This window comes from Chenopodium quinoa, unplaced genomic scaffold (assembly GCF_001683475.1).
Source record: "Chenopodium quinoa cultivar QQ74 unplaced genomic scaffold, ASM168347v1, whole genome shotgun sequence".
Classification (NCBI taxonomy): Eukaryota; Viridiplantae; Streptophyta; class Magnoliopsida; order Caryophyllales; family Amaranthaceae; genus Chenopodium; species Chenopodium quinoa.
This window is the reverse complement of record NW_018744501.1, coordinates 1,671,379-1,691,361: the sequence shown is the minus strand read 5'-3', so window position 1 is coordinate 1,691,361 and position 19,983 is coordinate 1,671,379. Positions and strand designations below refer to the sequence as shown.

General features: G+C 34.3%; 2 protein-coding genes and 1 pseudogene across 3 annotated transcripts; all 3 read right to left on the bottom strand.

Moving 5' to 3' along the window:
* Window positions 1–1,673: 1,673 nt before the first annotated feature.
* Window positions 1,674–11,250, bottom strand: LOC110697838 (E3 ubiquitin-protein ligase MIEL1-like). 2 transcript variants are annotated; one of them, XM_021875237.1, is made up of 12 exons: window positions 10,978–11,250; window positions 10,801–10,888; window positions 10,651–10,707; window positions 10,532–10,564; window positions 9,975–10,052; window positions 9,810–9,853; window positions 9,652–9,692; window positions 6,911–6,993; window positions 6,733–6,824; window positions 5,572–5,641; window positions 3,360–3,398; window positions 1,674–2,118 (listed from the first exon to the last, which is right to left on the bottom strand). In XM_021875237.1, exons 1-12 carry the CDS (start codon window positions 11,061–11,063, stop codon window positions 1,975–1,977), a joined length of 855 nt encoding a protein of 284 aa, XP_021730929.1. In that variant the 5' UTR covers window positions 11,064–11,250; the 3' UTR covers window positions 1,674–1,974. The 2 variants fall into 2 exon arrangements, with proteins under 2 accessions (XP_021730929.1, XP_021730931.1); XM_021875239.1 differs by lacking the exons at window positions 9,652–9,692; window positions 9,810–9,853 and having other exon boundaries at window positions 10,016–10,052.
* A 2,331-nt stretch (window positions 11,251–13,581) lies between these two features.
* LOC110697872 lies at window positions 13,582–14,286 on the bottom strand (annotated as a pseudogene).
* Window positions 14,287–18,621: 4,335 nt separating this feature from the next.
* Window positions 18,622–19,542, bottom strand: LOC110697871 (glutaredoxin-C11-like). Its single transcript, XM_021875280.1, has one exon. The coding sequence runs from the start codon at window positions 19,482–19,484 to the stop codon at window positions 19,176–19,178; it is 309 nt and encodes a 102-aa protein (XP_021730972.1). The 5' UTR covers window positions 19,485–19,542; the 3' UTR covers window positions 18,622–19,175.
* Between the last annotated feature and the right edge of the window lie 441 nt (window positions 19,543–19,983).

Genomic DNA, 19,983 nt, shown 5'->3' with positions numbered 1-19,983 from the left:
AATTAGATTATCAAGTCTTGTCTTAAGATTTATCTCCTTAGGCTCTGTTCTTTTGAACTGTTATGATCTGCTTTGTTGAAATCTGCTCTACTGCGCCATGCTCGCTTAGTATTAGTAGTTTGCTCTGCTCTGCTAAAATATGCTTAGAAATTCAAAAGAACATGACCTTACGCCACTACTATTACCATAGCAAAAAAAAAGGCACGCATTATACTGATTATGGTACTCCCTTCGTTCCACTGAATTGTATTACCTCACAAAAGTTGATCAAGTGGGGGCAATTTAAGTGGGACTGAGGAGTACATGCAACACCATATAGAACATGTTACACGTTAATACTACTAGTAATGTGTAGTATCGATTTGATATTTTGTCTCTAGACTGGTTTAAGGATTTTTATTAACAACCTAACTTTTGATTGATGCCATTTTTGGATGATCATGATTAAGGCCTCACCATTTACGTTTTGAATTACTCCGCTCCCTCCATTTCAAAGACATAGTTAAAGCCTTGAATAATGAGGTCCAGATGCATATAACCTTATATTCAACCACTTTGTAAAAGTATAACAAAATCTATCACAATTATTCATTATTTATAACCATCTTTAGTAACTTTTTTTAAATAAAAATCAAGTGAACTAAACATGACCTATTTAAGAAAACCTCTATTACAATTTATAAATGGCTTTACAAGATGTGAAGGGTCAACACTCGAATCCGTCTCATCACTTTCTTACGAAGAAGACAAGTAACTCCTTTTACTATTGAAGAAAAAAAGCATATATGGATAACAAAAAGGAATATCATGTTGAAAAGGTTTACGTAATACATAGTTTCTGATGCTAATTGAAGAGGTTTGGTTGGATATCATGTTGCAAAGTCTTCTCCGCGTGTCTTATGTTTACCAAAGTTATGTTAAAGTTATAATCCACCACATATCTCCTGGCTCCCTCCCGATTCTAGGATATCTTGGGATCGATTCTCACCCCTGTCCTTGTGACTCTCTAAACACCGGAGAAAAAAAAAAAAAAAAAAAAAAAAAATCTGTACATGACTTCCAATTCGGTTCCTAAACCTCAATGTTCCCCACTGTAGTTTGGAAATGCAGTCACATACTCCATATGTCCTCAACTATTTGTCTTTAGTATTTTGACCATTCCTCAAATAAGTGTCATGTTACCTTAATTTTTCTTTATCTGACTCATCTACCTAGGCGGTGTGGATCTTACCACTATCTTACTGTCATTCTCTTTCTTTCTCATCTCATAAGATGTGAGATCCTTCACTAACTCTATATCCTTCGATCGATTATTATAATATTCAAATGTGATTCTTTCATTTGTAGAAAAATGTTGATGTACTACTTCACCATTTCTACATAATGGCTATAGGTGTATGAAACTAGATTAAATTGGATTCATTCAATTTTGTTAACGTGATTCAGAATGGAAAGGATAAACATAATGGCTAGCATACGTTGGTGCACCATTCTACACCCTCGGTCCATTAAAATTGTCCATTCCTTGATTTACTCTATCAAGTTATTCAAGAAAGATTGTGGGGATGACCTTTAAGAAGGCTCCAGATGTTAACGTGACAATCTTTAAGTGATAGAGGGGATACCTGAGTTACATAGAGATAATAGTGTACCATATAAGCAAACAATGTGAGTGACATTTTTTCATCTTCTGCAAAATGTTAATATTACTTTAATAATAACCAGCCTCTCTGTCCCACAAGAACAAAATGAATTTCATACATAATAAAACCTTGTGCCTATTGGTAAATCGACTTAATTCTAGCTGCTGAATACTTTCCAGCGAACAATGATCAATGTTGCTAACAACAACCACTGCAGAACCTGACCATCCAAGAAACTCAAAGCTAGAATATTACAAACAGAAGCCAATCTGAATGCTTGTATAATAGCAGTGTTTTAATGTCTACTACAAAATTGATGTGGACGAATGAATCAGTTATCTGATGTCGACTCCTCCTGAGGAATTTGCTTTTGTGTTACACGAGTATTATATGAATTGCAATGACTGCACTTGTGCCCAAATATGTGGAATTTCACTATGCTTGTAACACTGCAATCATTGCAGAGGATTGATACCTGCAAAAATTTCTTCCTGTATCAATATCTTGTTCACTCAAATGAGAATAGATATAATAATCACATTTACCAATTTTGGTGTTCAGAAAAATTCCTCAGTTCCAAAACATTTCCATAATATCATATGGTAGATTTATTCAAAATATTCTTTGTGATTGGGAGTTCACGAATGTCATATTAATCCAACAATTTTAGTCTTTTACAAAAAGGGCCGATTATCAATGTGACAGCAAATGGATTACAGTATGATATTACTATGGCTATTGATCCAACATGATTAATAACAATAGCATATGGTAAAATAATATTCAACTACACATGTCAGGAACCTGAGAATATATTCAAGTTCACAGCTTTTGATATGTGCCAAGTTCATAGTCACATTCAAAACATTCAACTACAGAGTATTATTGGTCATTTTATACTACAGCATTTCTGCAGATCCTACTAGGACAATGAGCATGTTTTACAGTTTACAAAAAATGGGTAACAGATGAAGTCCTGCGATGCTATACTTGGTTTTGTCGTTTCACCTCAAATGTACCTATGTCAGGTACATGACACTCTGACATGTTTATGAGCAATTGTTACTTCATTTTGAATTCATAAGTCTATAACAACGAAGCCTTTCATAAAGTCGACAAACCTAACTCTTTAGAACAAATACCCGAATCCAAACTGATTACCCTAGTCTGAGGAGCATAGAAGTCCATATGCAATTAGAAAAACACTCATGTGAATTTTTATGATAATTATTATTTGACCCATCCCTTCTCTCCTAACTGACCCTTTAGTATTTGTTGTTGGGTACATCTCTTATTCTATAATTTCTCATTTCTCAAGAATTCAACCTCAAAGACAACTGTAGGAAGATTGGTAGAATAAATAAGACTAAAATCTCAAGGAAATCTCACAAGTGATCTACCTGCCTAGAATTTTATCCTTAACACTAGTCCTCTATAGGTATAGCAGAAACGTCCCTGTAGTGGAGCTATTCACTAGCACCTTCAAGATACATTACAAATGCAGATTCAGAGTAGTGAGCCATGGAGCATATACCATCAACACTGGCTCCACGCCTCAGCCTCACTAAAGTTGTATATTAAAGAATTATAGTGGACGGCTTAGAATAACCTTCCTCTGGTCGTTACTCTAGTTGCCTTTGAGATAAAGGGCTTGAAGGGTCGAAAAGTTCAAGAGAAACAATCACAACAAAAGTACAAAACCAGAATAAGTGGTACCTCATATCGATACTCATCAGGCATGATAGTAGCTTCAATCTGCAATCCACATAAAATATTTAGTAAACCAAATTACATATCCATCTCAGAAAGAGAAATTGACATTAACGTAACTATATCTCTCAGGACACGTAGCCTCCTAGATAAGAAAGTACATAAAGAACACAAGCATCTAAGAGTCGCCTAGAAAATGCATCATGACTTTCATGGCGACCATATTGGTCAGGTTGAAGCTAAAAATCAATGCTACAACAAGAGAACAGACAAGTACAGCAGCTGCTGCTGCAGGCCTACAGGAACTAACCACCAGCAAAGCACCAGTACAAAATAACAAGATAATGACAACAAAATGCATATAGTAAGAATCCAGCTATGGACAAGAATCCAACAGAGATCCAAATTGGACATATATACCTTTCCTCTAATTTGGATAAATTGGTAGAGAAGTTTATGAAGAGCCAGCCAACAAAAAAAACCAAAAAAAAAAAAAAAAAAAAAAGATTGAGAAGTGCAATTTGATTTGTGAAGAATGATTCAGGGATAGTTGGTAACTTGGTAATTCACCAGTAAAATTAAGTGTCATGCGGCAATCAATTGACCAAAATCTTGAGATAAATCATGATGAACATGTCTTAAATTACTATAGTCTTTTCAAGATACCACTAAATTAATAAAGTGGCGTATTATATTGTTTTACAAGCCATGTTTTCAAGAAATAAAACATTGAAGGGAAATTAACCATCCCTTAAACCACACACCACATCATAATGATAGCTTTTTACAATCAAGCAACCTATAACCTCAAGCCCCACTTCTATGGGCATTATCAGTAAATATGGAACTTTCAGACCCAATCTGCTAAAATTTTAACAGATTCACACATGAGGACATCAACAATCAACAATTAGCAGTGCAGTTAGCATTAGCAATCAGCAGATTGCATTAGCCAGAACCAATAAGGAGTTTAACGGGGAAAAGTTGGCAGGCAAGAAGTTGCCAATTTCAACAAGCAAACCAATAAACAGAGGCCATGTTTTTATTGGGAGAGATTAGAATGAAAAGAGTATGGCCTCTTTAATGTGTTCTAAGAGATTAGAAATTGATATTTACTCACTGGAAAAAGTATGGTGTCTTAGCAAGAATAATGTTCTTCAAAAACACACAATGGAGGTCCACCCGACACAAGTCAATAATTGCACCTCTTCCTTCTGTTCACAGCTTAATAGTGTGGTAAAACAAGTATTGCATACGTAAAAACAGTCAAAAACCTCTCCATAATCAAAATATAAAATAAAGAGAATAAGTTTGTAGGGGGGGAAGGGGAAGGGAGTGGGGAACTACTCACAGCTAAAGACACTCTTTAAACACTATCATTCCTTGATAATATCCTGAATTCTTTCAGTAAAATCAATTTTTCTAGTAGCAATCTTATATCCTTGAACTTGAAAGAGACTTACACTTTGTTTGGATTGAAGGAAATGGAGGGAAAGGAAGGGAAGAGAAATTGAGGGATAGACTCTCACTTGGATAACAAATGAGGAAGGAAGGAAATTGGAGGGGAAAGAAATGGAGGGATCAAATTGCAAGAAATTAATTTGGAAGGAAAACTCTTCATTCTTCCCTCCCCTTCCCTTCCCACCCCTTCTCCTCCCTCCCTTTCTTTTCCTCCCCCCAAATTTATCCAAACACACTGTTAGAGACCTCAAACATCTCTTTCAGGAATTTTATTTTTATTTTTATTTTTATTTTTTTTATTATTAATTTTTTTTTTCCCTATGAGAAGAAAACAGCACCATTCACAACCATGCCATTACAGCAGTACAGCAGAAATAAGCTAACAAAATGACAGATGCAATTTTAGCTACACCATGAAATAAGTATAAAGGTGCCCTAGAAAACACATATAGTAATCTTATGTAACTACCATTATCTATCCGCCAATGTCTCTTTTACATTACTTATCTCTGAAATTGTATACTCACACATCTGATATTTTTACGAACAAGCACAATAATAAAGGATCAATATTCTGTGTTTCTTATACCATATTCTGGCTTCACTTCAGATACCAATACAGTTCATGCATATGCTTTCAGTAGATGGATATGTATGCTCATTAATTTGAACAACAACTAAATCAAGTTAGTAAAATTTCAAATTTCCAAGGAAGAAAATGAAATATGAAATTTAAACAAATAAAATAACTTGTCACCTCCTCATCCAATTTTTCCCAGTTTCTTGCCATGTCCATACTTGACTTGGAGCATAAGGGGCATCGATACCTGATCCATGAAGGAATAGTAGCATCAAAATACAGAAAACGATACATATAATCAAAATCTATTTAAAAAGAAGGAATGCAAAGGACAGAAAACAATTTCAAACCAACCAATGTGTAATGATCTCGTCATTTTTGACAAAAAAATAAAATTAAATAATGGACAGGAAAAAAAGAGGGAAGTGAGGGAAGATCAAGTCTCTGCTCCATCTACATTATAAAAACGATTTCGTCTACCTTTAGGCAGCACTTCATATTAGCTTTCTATGGTTTTAAACGAAAAGTCGTGAACATTTGAATAGAGGTTCAGAAGTGTTAGAATATGCCTTCAATATATTTGCCTCAATACAATCATACGAACAACATTATCCATTATGTTGGGCAACGTTTCACAAATAGATAGTCATAGTTCACAAAAGCCAATACAGAAGTGAATGGAAGACCGTGACATTCATTTGATATTACAAGAAAGCTGCAGTTATTTTCACAATGATGAATAAAGGAATATATGGCATATTTTATGATCTCCGACTAATATTTTTGGACTTCACATAATTGATAATACTCTTCCCTTTAACGCAGGGCATCTCACTTCAACAGTGAAAGACCATGGTCCATCTTTCAAGTAACAAAGAAAAAGTTTGTGTCATGGTATATGAAATTTAATGAGCTTGAATCTTGGGCTTTTGGCAAGAAAATTTTACAATATAGATAAGTTTCTTACTACATAGTACAGAGATATTCATTAGAGCAAGGCGGCGGTGGAGAAGCACTTAGAAGTCTTTCTTGGAAACATGCTAATAGCTTATGATAAACGAGCAAAGTAACAACCCTGCTGAACTAATTGTTATCAGACCAATCTAGTAGCCTTTGCTTATTTTCTTTGTAGTTTGTACTCCTCAATTCTACTCTCCTAGATCTACTTAGAACAAAATTACTGCAGCGATGTCTCAAATCAATATCATGAAAAATTAAATTTACCAAGTTTTGACAAATTCCACTCAGAAGAGGAGGGTGGGATGATATTCTGACATTGGGAAAAGGAAAAAAAATTTAGCAAAAGACATGGGGATAAAGAAGATGCAATGGGCTTACTGCTGCTGATTCAACATCTCTTCATAACAACCCATGTGTATTGTATGTCCACATCTCATAACTAGTGTGCCTTTGGTTGAGTCAAAAAGGTACTGTCAACACGATGCAACATGATCAGGACAACACAACAAATACTTATGTTTCTTAACTGTACATATTTAACAACTGGGAATCAGACCTCGTAGCAGATAGGGCAAGAATTCTTCATAGAGTCTTCCACACACTCGTGGTTGTCACGCAGGCTCACAGTATAGCAAGAACCTGTACTTACAGTAAAAAAAAAATTAAAAAATTAAGGAATAAATCTCTCACCTTGCCAAATCATTTGAAATGGCACCAATGCAAATAACCCAAATTAGTACCAACATTTCACCCATGTCACTCTTCTATAACCTAATGATCAGTCATCTCAACAAGCATTTACATTTAAAAAATTAAAATGCATATGACAAGTGATTGGCTACAAATTTACAATATAGTGATAGCCAAAATGAGAAAAGAAAAGTTAGGGGTAGGGAGTTAATTACAAAGCAAGCCATGGAAGAGAGATGAGGACAAGAAAAAGAATGCCTTGCATGCAAGAAACATGGTTTTAAAATTCTGATTTCTTAAAGATTGAATTATGAATGTTGTGAGAAATAGCAGCTAAAGAAAATATGCAAGTGAAAGAAAAGTAATGGACCGCTATCCAAATCCCAGAAGTATAGCAACTGATGGGAACCTTGAGAATTAGGAAAAGTGAGAAGAGATAACCAATACACTTGTTCAAAAACAAAATTATAACACTGAAATTAAACTCACAGGAACAAAATGAAATCTCATGAACAAAAATAATTACATGCAAGCTTCACTAAAGGCTTTAGAAAGACATTTATTTTGGGGAAGGCAACTTAAGAAATTTACGAACCGCTACAAACACAAAAAAATGGACCTACGTGTCCCCTCACCACCATACCAGGGTAATGGTCACATAATCCATGAGGTTTTGAAGCCTAAAGTGACACTTGATTGTTTTACCACCCTCTCCAAGACACTAAACCCACAAGTACTATTTGGCATTAAGAGGCCAGTGGAGCCCTACTCTGAGTAAGATGGGAAAGAAAAGAAGAACAATAAAGAGAGTATAAATTAATTAGGAAGAAATGCAAGTCATTATGAATCTGAGAATCTCTAATGCAACTAAAGTTTGACTAGAAAGATCATAAATTAAGCTTATGGATCACAAGACCAGCTAGTAAAGGACCCAAAGCACTAGCTTAACACTAGATAAGGAAAATGTCTATAACTAAACCTCACTTGATGATACAAAATTCTCTTTCTTACAGAATTATATGAGTGATCATTAATGAGGGGTGACAAATAACATTTAAGGCATGGACCTAATTTACATATTACAGCTCATAGTCAATCATCAAGGTTAGAATCATTACTTTAAAGTGGCCACAATAATGAAAACATGGTCATGGCCATTTCTCGAAATTACACTACTTATACCTTCAAAAGATTTTGAATGATCAGCCTTTAGTGGTAAGGGAAAAACAAAGAAACAGCATCAACTGATGATCCAAGTGTCATCATCAAGCTTTAAAATTCATCACATCGATTAAATTTTTTTGGAAGTGTGTCCTTAAAACAATGTGCATTACGTACTCTAAATGAATGTTTTATGTTTATAGGATCAAATACAAATGACAAAAAAAGTTATATTAAGTAATCAACACATATAGCTAAGAGCCAATATCGATTAGCCAGTTTAGTGTAAATGGGCTTGCAACTTAATAATTCCTCCTTTATAATTGCACCATTTTCCTCTTTAGAAAGTTGCACTATTTCTATTTTAGGTATGCTCACATACACTTTTTGTTTGTGTTCACATACCAAATACTCATCTTACCCTTACGTTTGATAATTACCCTTGTTACCTCACTTTACTCTCTTTCCTTTGTTTGTAATCACATGGGTATTTTGGTTATTTAATTCCATTCTTAATCTTTGTGTCCTACCCAAATGGTGTAATTAAAGAAAAACGGAGGAAGTATGAAGTAACCTTACAGGGTCGCACACATAAGCATGGGTCGAATCAAACCACAAACATGGGCTGAGCTCAAAGCGAGGTTGACTTAAATCACCTCAAGCATAACCCAAGTTGGGAATGTAGCTTCATGGTAGCGGGCCAAAGGAGGAAGATAAGGAAAGAATGACTTTGTCTAAAATTTCCTTAATTAATGCATTTTAGTGTAGAAATAAAATCAGTAAATATATAATTGTAATTTTATTTTAAATTTAATGAAAAATAGAAAGAGAGAAGAAAAATCTTCCTACTAATTGATCTAAGTTGTCATCTCTTGTCACGGTTTGATCATTTGTGTGCCCACCAATAAAAGAGCTTTAATTGAGACTCATATGTAACCCAATAGAATTGTCTGAGGAAGCATCCTACAAGCAGTATATTGTTGTTTATGATAGATTCATAAATATATGTCTATAGATCCCCTTAACTAATCCAGCCCACGCGACACATTCTTCCTAAACTATATATTTAAAACACTTTGAACATGAACAACCAGTGCACCACCACATTGATTGTCTGGTACATGGACAAACAAAAGGCAAAAACCAAAGCACTCAACCAGTGAAGTGAACAACCAGTGCTTGTTTTCTTTGTGATTATCAATAAAGCTTAATATAATTATAACTTATAAGTTCACGACCAATCAGTAAGCTAAGGGCCCTAAAACCAGCTTAAACCATCAGGAGTGGTATAATTTTGCACTAAAAATAAAGAAGATAACAAATAAGAAAAATAACAGTGTGAACATGAACAAAACAAGGAAAAGTAGAAATGCACTAAGCGCACAAGCAATAATATGGTAAGACACTAAATGTCAGAATTTACCAACAACGGCTATTAAGGCATACCACACTTTGGACAGTGAAAGAAGTTCTCACGCCCACCAACCCTGAAATTTGAATGAGCATTGCAGTTGACAATGACAATCAAAGTTAAAAACAGCACAGAAACAAAACAAAACAAAAAATAAAATAAAAAAAAGTTTGAGCTAGATAACGATGTTGACCTACAAATTCCACACTCAGTGCAATGAAATTGTTTTTTCTCAATCTGTAAAAAAAATCAATTATTGCAAGCCAATGCAAAGGCAATGTAGATCACTATTTCACAGCTTTTGCCATAAATAAAAAGAAGATGATGAGGAAGAGGGTGAAAAGCAATTAGTTCATACCTCATCATCATAGAAGTTGCACACCTCACAAAAATACTCACCCATGTTAACGCCACAACTACAGCAGACCTTTGCTACCTGTACACCGAAATACAGCATAAAACAAATAATAAGTATCTTTTTTCTGTTATTTACCAATACGATAGAAATGAAAAACTAATAATCCAATTCAAAAAATTATCAAATAATAACCATCTTAGTTATTGTCAGTATAATATAATTCTTCTGTTCCCCTAATATAGCAACAATTACTATTTTAGAATGTTTCGCGACTATTCCAACCTTTCCTTTTTTTTTGCACATCCTTTATCTCTATTTCTACTCATCACATTTGGCTATGTCTTTATTTCTCTCTATCACCCTCCTTATCTTATAACACACCAATTAATACAAACCCCGACTCAAAAATCGTTACAAATCATATTGCTTTCTTCCATTAGTATCCAAATCATAATAGCAAATTGGAATAATCTTTGTTTTGCCAACAATAGTTGATCAATTCTTGTTAAACCTTCCTATTAAATAAAAAATTACTGAAAAGAAAATGAAAAACTAACCGGTTGTTCAAATTCACAAACTGCACAAACAACCTGCAATAAATCCCCAAATAATCAAACCCTCAATCCAAAAACAAATACTTAAGAAATTACAAGAAAAAAAAGTTGGGAAATTTTACTTGTTTAATATCACGCCGATTAATCTCATGATGCTCCTTAACATTGCTCAAAGAGTTCTAATTTCAATCAACAAAATCCCAAATCACCAATTTATCCAAAATTGAAAAACAAATACAAATTATTAAGAGCGAGAATTTGTTAAAACTTACTATAGCTTCGTTGTGACAATGGCGGCAGGTAAAAATGCGATAACAACATGGTGCTCGAATTCGGCATCGTCTCTTGTAATGCTCGCAGCTGCAAAACAAATTCGAAAAAATAATTGGGGATATTTGCAGAAGAGTTGAAAATTTTAGGAAAGATGAAGTATATAAAATTGAAATTACCCGAATTGAAGCTTCCCAAAATGTAGGAGATTTTCGGGAACAGGGGTGTTTTGGGGGTTTTCGGGAACAGAGGTTTGTTCCGCCATTGATGAAGGTTAGAGGTTTCGGTTGACTGGTTGAGTTAGCAGTAGTTAAGAAGGTTGGATTTAATTTAATTTTTGAAGGTTGCAGCAACTTAACAAACGGTGTTGAATTAGGATTTGCGGAATGATCCACCAAAATTGATCTGTACTGTCCCAATAGGGGTTTGAGTCGTTTGACTGGTTGAGCATGAGTTGGGTACCTCAAACAGTAATACGAAGTATTTTAATGGGGTACTCCGTATTTGACAATCAACAACCGAGTCATATTGAGGCCCTTATGTGTTTCTAGACCTAGCAATCGAGTCCTTCAGGTCGGTATGGGTCGAGTCATATCAGGCCAGGTGAAGTTCGATTCAACATGTAATCAAATCGGGTTTAGGTCAAGTCACTTGGCGTATCGGGTTAACTTCGGGTAGGGGTACAGTCGGGTCGGGTCACATTGGGGTATCAAGTCAAGATCGAGTCGACTCCACTTTGGGTCAGGTCATGTAGATCTTTGGTTTTGGGTCAATTTCGAGTCATTTTCAAGCTAATTTGGGTCATAGGTTGAATCATTCGAGTCCTTACTTTAGGTGACGGCTGGATTCCTAGAGGGGGATTTAGCGATTGCCCCGACACCATAAGAAAAAAAAAATACAAGTATATATCATTTACATGAGAGTGAAGGATTAGCTCAAGTGGTTAAAACTCCCCTCCTGGTTCAAATGATCCTGGGATTATACCAGGTAATCTTATGTTATAAATGATTTTCCTATATAACCCTATCTTTTACCCTACTTCCTGAAGTAAACCTAAACTTGTAAACATTATTAAATTGGATGGATAAGGTAACTCCGATAATAGTTTTTACGCCAAATTAAAAAATAACACCTGCTAAAGACCCCGATTTTGATAATAACACCTGTTGAAATTTTTTTTTTATTATAACACCTTCAAAAATCCCAAAATTTTGGTTTCACCACCACTTAACTTTTCCATCCAAAAAACCGTTAGTGGGCCCCACAGTGTACACGTGTGATTATTGGATAAAAACCACATGTCACTATACTATTGGTTTTAAAAATTTAATTAAAAAAAAGAAAAAAAAATTTAAAAAAAACCCCAAATAACCCAGCCACCACCTTCACCACCGGCGTTGGTTCCCCCTGCCCACCGTCGTCACCCCAACCCGTGCTGCCGATTCCCCTTAGCCGACCGACGAAACCAGGCCAGCCTAACCGACCACCAGAACAACCCAGCCTCAACCCCAATTCGATTTGGTTTGGGTGCGGGTTTGGGTTCAAGTGAGGGTGAGAGATGTAAAGCGGTATTTGGGTTTGGGTTTTTCGGCGACGGATCTGGGTGTGGGAAGGAAAGAACGGGTTTTTCGGCGACGGATTTGGGTAAGGAAGGCGAGTTCGGTGATGTTGCTGAGGTAGGCGGTGGGGCGTGATGTTGCGGTGGTAGGAGACAAGAATGGGTGGTGGTTTTCGTCGGTTTCCGTTGGTTTTCAGGGTGTGGGAAGGAAAGAACGGGTGGTGGGGCTGGTTTTCGTTGGTTTTGGGTGGGGACAGAGGATGTCGACGGCCTGAGTTAGGGTTGCGGTGCTGGGGCAGGTGGCTCTGGCGGTGGGGTTGGCTGGGGTTGGGGATAGATTTTTTTTTTTAATTTTTTTTCTTTTTTTTTAATTTTCTAAACCAATAGATTATTGACACGTGTCAATTAAGGGTCCCACTTAACGGTTTTTTTGGATGGAAAAGTTAAGTGGTGGTGAAACCAAATTTTTGGGATTTTTGGAGGTGTTATAATAAAACTTTTTTTTCAACAGGTGTTATTATCAAAATCGGGGTCTTTAGCAGGTGTTATTTTCTAATTAGGCCTAGTTTTTATTTATTTTTTTCTCTTCAATCTCACTATTTGAACACATTCTCTCTATTAATGGTGGATTCAAGCAATATACACTCTTACTACCTCCTCCTTCTCCTTTACAATTTAAAAACTCAACTTTAAACCTAACATTTTACCCTAAAGAGTGAATTTTCATCTTTTCTTTTCATTTTGATAAACATTATAATTTGAAGATTATTATTGGTGTTATCTTTTCCATCCAATTTAATGAATTTTTGCAAGTTTAGGGTTATCTCAGACAATAGTGTACAAATTAGGGTTACATAAGAAAAACATGTAAAACAAAAGGTTACATGATATGATATCCCTACTCCATACTATTTCTTTGACTTGTGCATTGGATAGTGTAGAATTAGGTTTTTTAATTTTGTTTTTTTTTAAAGAAATTAGGGTTTTATTTTTTTAATAATAAGGTAGTTGAATATATTGGTGACTCATTGGAAAAATGTTCATGTAGTCGTTTTATTTGTGTAATCCTACATATAGTATCAAGACTTTCATCAATCAATATTTAGAGCATTTCTCAATCTCTAATAATTAGAGTCATAAATATAATTATTAGAGGCAGAGAATTTCTCCAATGTTTTCATACCAATACTTCATTTACTGGTAGTTTAGTAGAGCCTCAGAAAAATAAAGATAATGAAGAGTATGAGCAACTTGCAAAATTGATCATACATACCATAAAATTACTATTGCGGCTAAGCATTACCAAAAGCTCATATACAAAAAACACAAGCTTTTGATCTTTGATGACATGATACACATCATACATCAAAAGTTCGTTATGTCATACATTACCAATTTCACACATTACTACATACTAAACCATATAGCTTTTGCTTCAATAAGCATATCCCTTAGAGAGCCATTAAGGTGAGCACCTAGCACGTCCTTAGCGGACCCAACGTATGTGCCACCAATGAACACGGCTGGACGGTAGGGTTGCACCCTAGCTTCTGTAGCGCCGACTCCATCTCCCTACCTGTTGGATCCCTATCTAGTTCATAGACCGCAGGGCTTGCACCAAGATCATAGAATAGTGTCTTAATACTATGACACATACAACATGAACTTTTGGTGAATATCGCTGCTGCCTTTGATCTTGCCAACTCACTCACTCTATCCATTATGATTATTGATGTATACTCTTAAGTTAATTCTCTTGATCAGTATTTTAGAATGAAGCTAGAATAAAATCAAGTGATTTTTTTTTTTCTCTTCTACTTGTTTTTTTAGGTAGCTTGTTGACTATTTTTGCTTTGTAGTTGACATGAATTTATAAGGGTTGAAAAAGGTCATATGCATATTGATGAAAGCAAAGGATAATTAAAGATAAGGTATAGAATTGCTTCATTTGGTTGATTATGACCCTAGCCATTTGACATACGTACATGAGCATCTTGGATACGATATTTGTTCTGTTTTTCATAATAGGTCACATTTTTGTTTAAAGATTGTAACATAAAAGGTTTATTATTAATTGCTAACAAAAATTATAGGTAGTAATGTAGTATATATATTGAGTATATCTATTATGAAGTTAAATTTATAGTTTATATTCAATTTAGACAACACATGTATTATAGATATTATAATGTTGTGTAACCAGAAGAAAAAAAAAATGTTTAAAGTTAATAAAATACCAAAACCACAAAAATCAAATATAGTATTTATTTATAAAACAATATATAGGGAGTATTACTTTGGTCTTTAAAAATCTACTATTTTGAATTTTTTTCGTAACAATCATCGACTCATCCTCAAAACAAGATAAACTTAAGAACACGATTGTACTGACACAGTGACACTAGCGAAAGATCAAAGGTTTGTATATAACTATATAAGTAATCATATCAAATATCAATACATTTAATCAGAAGTTTCAGAACATTCGTACAATTAATAATTGATCCTTTCGAAGATATTAACTACTCTTAAAGTCTTAATGAAGATAAACAAAATCGAAAAATCGGTTAAGTTAGTTATGATTAGATTAATTAGTGAGCCTTTTACAGGAATATTACGAGTGGATTAGTAGGGATATATTCCTTTCTTTAATGGATTAGTCTTTTCAAAGTGATTAGATATGAAATCTGTATCGTTTACTATAAAATTAGTTAAGAAGGATCTTCTTAATGCAACATTATCTTGCTAAATGACACGAATATTACCATTTACCAATAAATTACCAGTAAAGCAAAAATATCATGCTTAAAGGTTTGCTAATTTAGCATGATATATATTGTTCTGCAATATGTAAGGTGCATAAAATTCTTGGGAAAAGCTAATTAAAATATAATCTTTTACTCTTGCAGTCTTGCTTATTGACCATTTATTATATTAATGTAGTGCTTAGAGTCAAAAATTACACACTAATCCCAATTTGCTTACAACATACATGATTAAGGGTTTCAATTCGGGTAAACAGTTCGGGTTTGGATTGGGTTTATCAGTTTCGGGTTATAACGAGTCAATTTATAACGGGTTGAAAATATTCGCAGGTCGATTTGTGTCGGTTTTGAAAATCATCAGGTCAGTTCGGTTTGGTTTTTTTTTTATTGCGGTTTCTATTCGGGTTGGGTCCTAATCGGGTCGGGTTGTAGTTGGTTCGGGTCATAATTAGTTTGGGTTGAATCTGGTCGGTTTGAAAATGGATTTAGCCAGTTTAAAGTGGGTTTCGATTCAAAACAGTTCGGGTCCTAATCAGATCGGGTTGTAATCAGTTCGGGTCATAATCAGTTTGGATTAAACTGGATTGGTTTGAAAATGGGTTTCGGTTCAAAACAGATCGGGTGACATCGGGTCCGGCCATTATCAGTTCAGGTCATAATTGGTTTGGATTAAACTTGTCGATCGACGGGTTTACTCAATTTAAAGCGGGTTTCAATCCAAAACATATTGGGTTAAAATCGAGTTGGAACATTATCGAATCAAGTTAGTCAGATAATGAGTAGGAATGGGTCATGTTATAATCAAGTTAAGTCATAAATAAGTTAGGTTTATCAAGTAGTGAGTTGAAAAGGATCAGATCATAAACATATTGGGTTACGGGTTGTAAACAATTCAGTCATAATAGGTTAATGGTCGTAAACGATTCGGTCTCAACGGGTTACGGGTTGTAAACAGTTCGGTCTCAACAGGTTACGGGTTGGAAACAGTTCGGTTACAACGAGTTACGAGTTATAAATGGTTCGGTCACAAAAGGTTACGGGTTGGACCGGTTCAGGTTTATCGGATTTTTGCCGGGTTCAAACGGTTTTCGGTTTAAAATGGATCGGGTTACTATTGGGTTCAGACGTAATCGGTTCGGGTTGTTGTCAGTTTCGGGTTGTAACAGTTTGGCTTGATAACGGGTCGGGTCAGTAACGGTTCACACAAATTCGGTTCAGTTCAGTTTTGGGTTAGGAAAAATTGGGTCGAGTCGGTTTTCGGTTTCCAAAAAATGGATTTTTAACGGTTCGGTTCCTTTTCGGATCGGTTCAAAACAGCCGAGTTTAACAGTTCGGGTTAGAAACTGACAGCTCTATACATGATACATGTTTGTTCTTTGAATATTATTATAATGTTTTCTGTTTATGAAATTAATTATATTCATATTTACTAGAACGTTTCTTTTTTCAAATGTTTCCTCTCTTTATCTCAGTTTCTTTAGATCGCTCACTCATGTACTACCTCCGTTTCAAAATTTTTGCAATTTTGGGTATTATTTATGAGATATAAAATATTCTAAAATTACAAAAAAATATAAAACGGAGGTAGTATATCTCTCTTTATTTCTATTTATCCCTCTTCGTTTTCATCGCATGTCATGTGCTGATGTGCGTCTAAAATATCATATATCTCTTGCATGTAACAATAAGTTAAAAAAACGAAAGTATGTATTCACATATACTTCGGGCAAGAGAATCTAATCTTTATTACCATTCGAGAGTAGGACTGATTGACGTGTAGTTGTAATTTCTTACACAAGCATGTTTATCAAAATGGTCAATTGGATAAGGTACAACCTTTAATGTCAACCCAAAACATGGGCACACACGTTAAGAGATTCGATCTTGTCCAATTTTATCCATGTATATTATCTAAATTTCCCTTTTTTTTTTCTTGCCAAATGTTGTAAAAAGATTGAGGAGGTTTTACATTCTAAAAGAAGCTCATATAAAGCATGGAAGACTTTGTGATAATGTTAGCATATAGATGGATTTGTGGCGGGGGGTAAAAGCAAGCTTATTAGACCTTAAGGAAAGGAATGTCAACCATTCTAAGGAAAGGGATTGTGACTAATAAATTCCAAGCTCTAAACTAGAATCCAGAAGCTACATTCACCTCCTTTATTAAGTTGTACCATACATAGGGGTGTAAACTAGCCAAGCTTTACGAAGTATTTGAGATCGGGTAGGAATTTTAGCTCTACTAAGCTCGACTTAAAAAGCTCGCTCGTAAACATGCTAAAATTTTAGTTAGCTATATATTGAGTTATTAGTTGATAATTATAATTAAACACATATATATTTTTAGTTTATTTAAGTTTTAACAGGAAAAAAAAAAAAGATAATAATTATATACAATATGGCCATGGGTTATAATCAACTTATTATTAAGAGAGAGTTTTAGATAAGAGCAAGGTTCCAATTTTAAGTCTAATTAAGTAATTATACTTTGTAAAAGCTAGATATGATAGAGTTACTAGGCCATCTCCTAATAAATCTGATAAGGAGTCTTATTAGACCAGAGTCTCTCTAAGATTAGCTCGGCCGAGGTTACTTTGAAGAGGGATGGGGGTCAAGGGAGGGATGGTAAGGAAATGACCACTCCCAAGTTGCTCTTTTTGTTTTGGGCATTGATCCTACAACCTTACCGCAAAACACATGTCAAATTACAAAGGGTCAAAATCTAAAAGTTCTTACCACTAAACCAAATACTCCTCAATAATTATAATTACATATAGTAAACAGGAGTCTATTTGGAGGGAATTTTATACTTCGTATCTCTTTCTTGTTTTTTTTGCAGAACCAATAATTTGCCTAAAAACTTCTTTATATATTTACTTTGTACTCCATATTTATTATTATGCTTGACTATCTATTATCTAAATACATTTCTCTAAAAACTTTTATATTTCAATTACTATTAATTTCAAAAACTCTGAAAATATCTAGCTAGTAATAACAACATTACAAGTTATACAAACATACAAGTGTACAAGCCATGAATCACACACATAGTCAAAACTTAAAATTCCTTTATTCAAAATAGAGAATCTCTCCTTTGGCCTCCCAATCCATATCACCAAGCGTCATCAAGTGGATTCTTCTAAATTAGAAAAACAACTTTGTTATGGCAGCTATTTTCAATTAGATATATATGTATGTTGGCCCATAATGTTTTCTTCTGGTGAAGTGATTCTGAGTGGCAGAATGTCTACGTTTAACTGGTTGATGTTTACGTCCAAATTCTCCCACATTACAGATTCTTTCATCAATAACGATAAATTTTGCTGACTTCCAATTTACAAGTCACCAACGAAAAAGAAGTTCAATTTTCATAAAACATTAGCTTATAATATTTGTAAGTAGTACTCCGTATCTAATTAACTTAGCAATGGAATTATGAAGTACTCCCTCCGATCCTCGATCTTTAGTTGGAAGAACAAAATCGATTTAAGGGAATACTTTTTAATGTCTATATATATTATCTAATGAGCTCAATTGATAAATGTATTGTTCTCTTCAAGATAAGAAGATTTTTTTTTTCTTTTTTTACCATTGTACAAAGCATAATATACATAAATGTATGAGAATTTACATAGTGTTTATTGGTTTAATTGAATGCTTATATATAGATTTGATAACGCTGACACGATCAAATCACTATCATAAAAAGTTGAGATTAGACATTATATAGAAATCGATTATTAACTCAACTCAAAAGACTCTATCACCCAAATATATCCAGGATTGAACCTAATTTAATGACTATTTTTGCCCCTTCAAAAATAGTCAAATAAATTAAGGATCGAAGATAGTAAATATCTTAAGTGTTATACTTGTATATATAGTAAACGTAACTGATGATATTATTATACCTAGTTACATTTCTAGTTCATCTTAGTATATATGCAGCTATATCAAGAGCTTACAAAAAGAAAAGCCCTATGAACAATGCTGCAATTGAAAAAAAAAAAATAAAAAATGGCGTTCGAGTTTTAGGAACAAGTAAATATAGTTAGAACCAGATAGCCTTAGCAGCAATTAGCATTTCTTTGAGGGAGCCTGTAAGATGGGCAGCAAGAACATCCTTAGTAGAACCGACGAATCGGCCTCCGATGAACACTGCAGGGACAATAGGCTTACACCCTAACTTCTGCAATGCAGACTCGAGCTCTCGACCTCTAGGATCGCGATCAATCTCGTACACTGCGGGACTTGCACCCATGTCATAGAATAGTGACTTGATGCTATGACACATACAATCTGAGGTTTTGACAAGTATAACAACTGCCTTTGATTTTGCTAACTCATTCACTCTTTCCATTGTATTATAGCTTAATAATAAGCTTTTCTCTAAGTAAAGGTTAATACTTAATACTATATTAGTGTAGTATTAGTTGATGAGATTATATAAACAATAAGATTGGCTATTTATAAGGAGGGAAAGATAGAGGATTGACATTGGTTAATAATGCAAAAAAGTGTAAAGGGAAATGATAATTTAATTAAATAAAATGGAGTTTTATTGGATAAGAATATAAGGGAAGAAATGATATTCCAAAGGATAATAATTAATAATACTTGTATTTGTATTTGGTCATGGACAAGGAAGATTTTATAGTACAATGAATCTGCATGCTATGCCTCTCGATCAATAAAATTGCATCTTGTGATGTTGTATATATATGTTTATTTTCTCATAATTGCTATGGGTAAAAAGATCGATGTTTATTGTATAATCGGTTGTATCACGATCATAGTACTACAACTAATTTGTTAGTTGTTTTGTGTGCATAGTATAATCAAAGTTATTTTTAAACTTA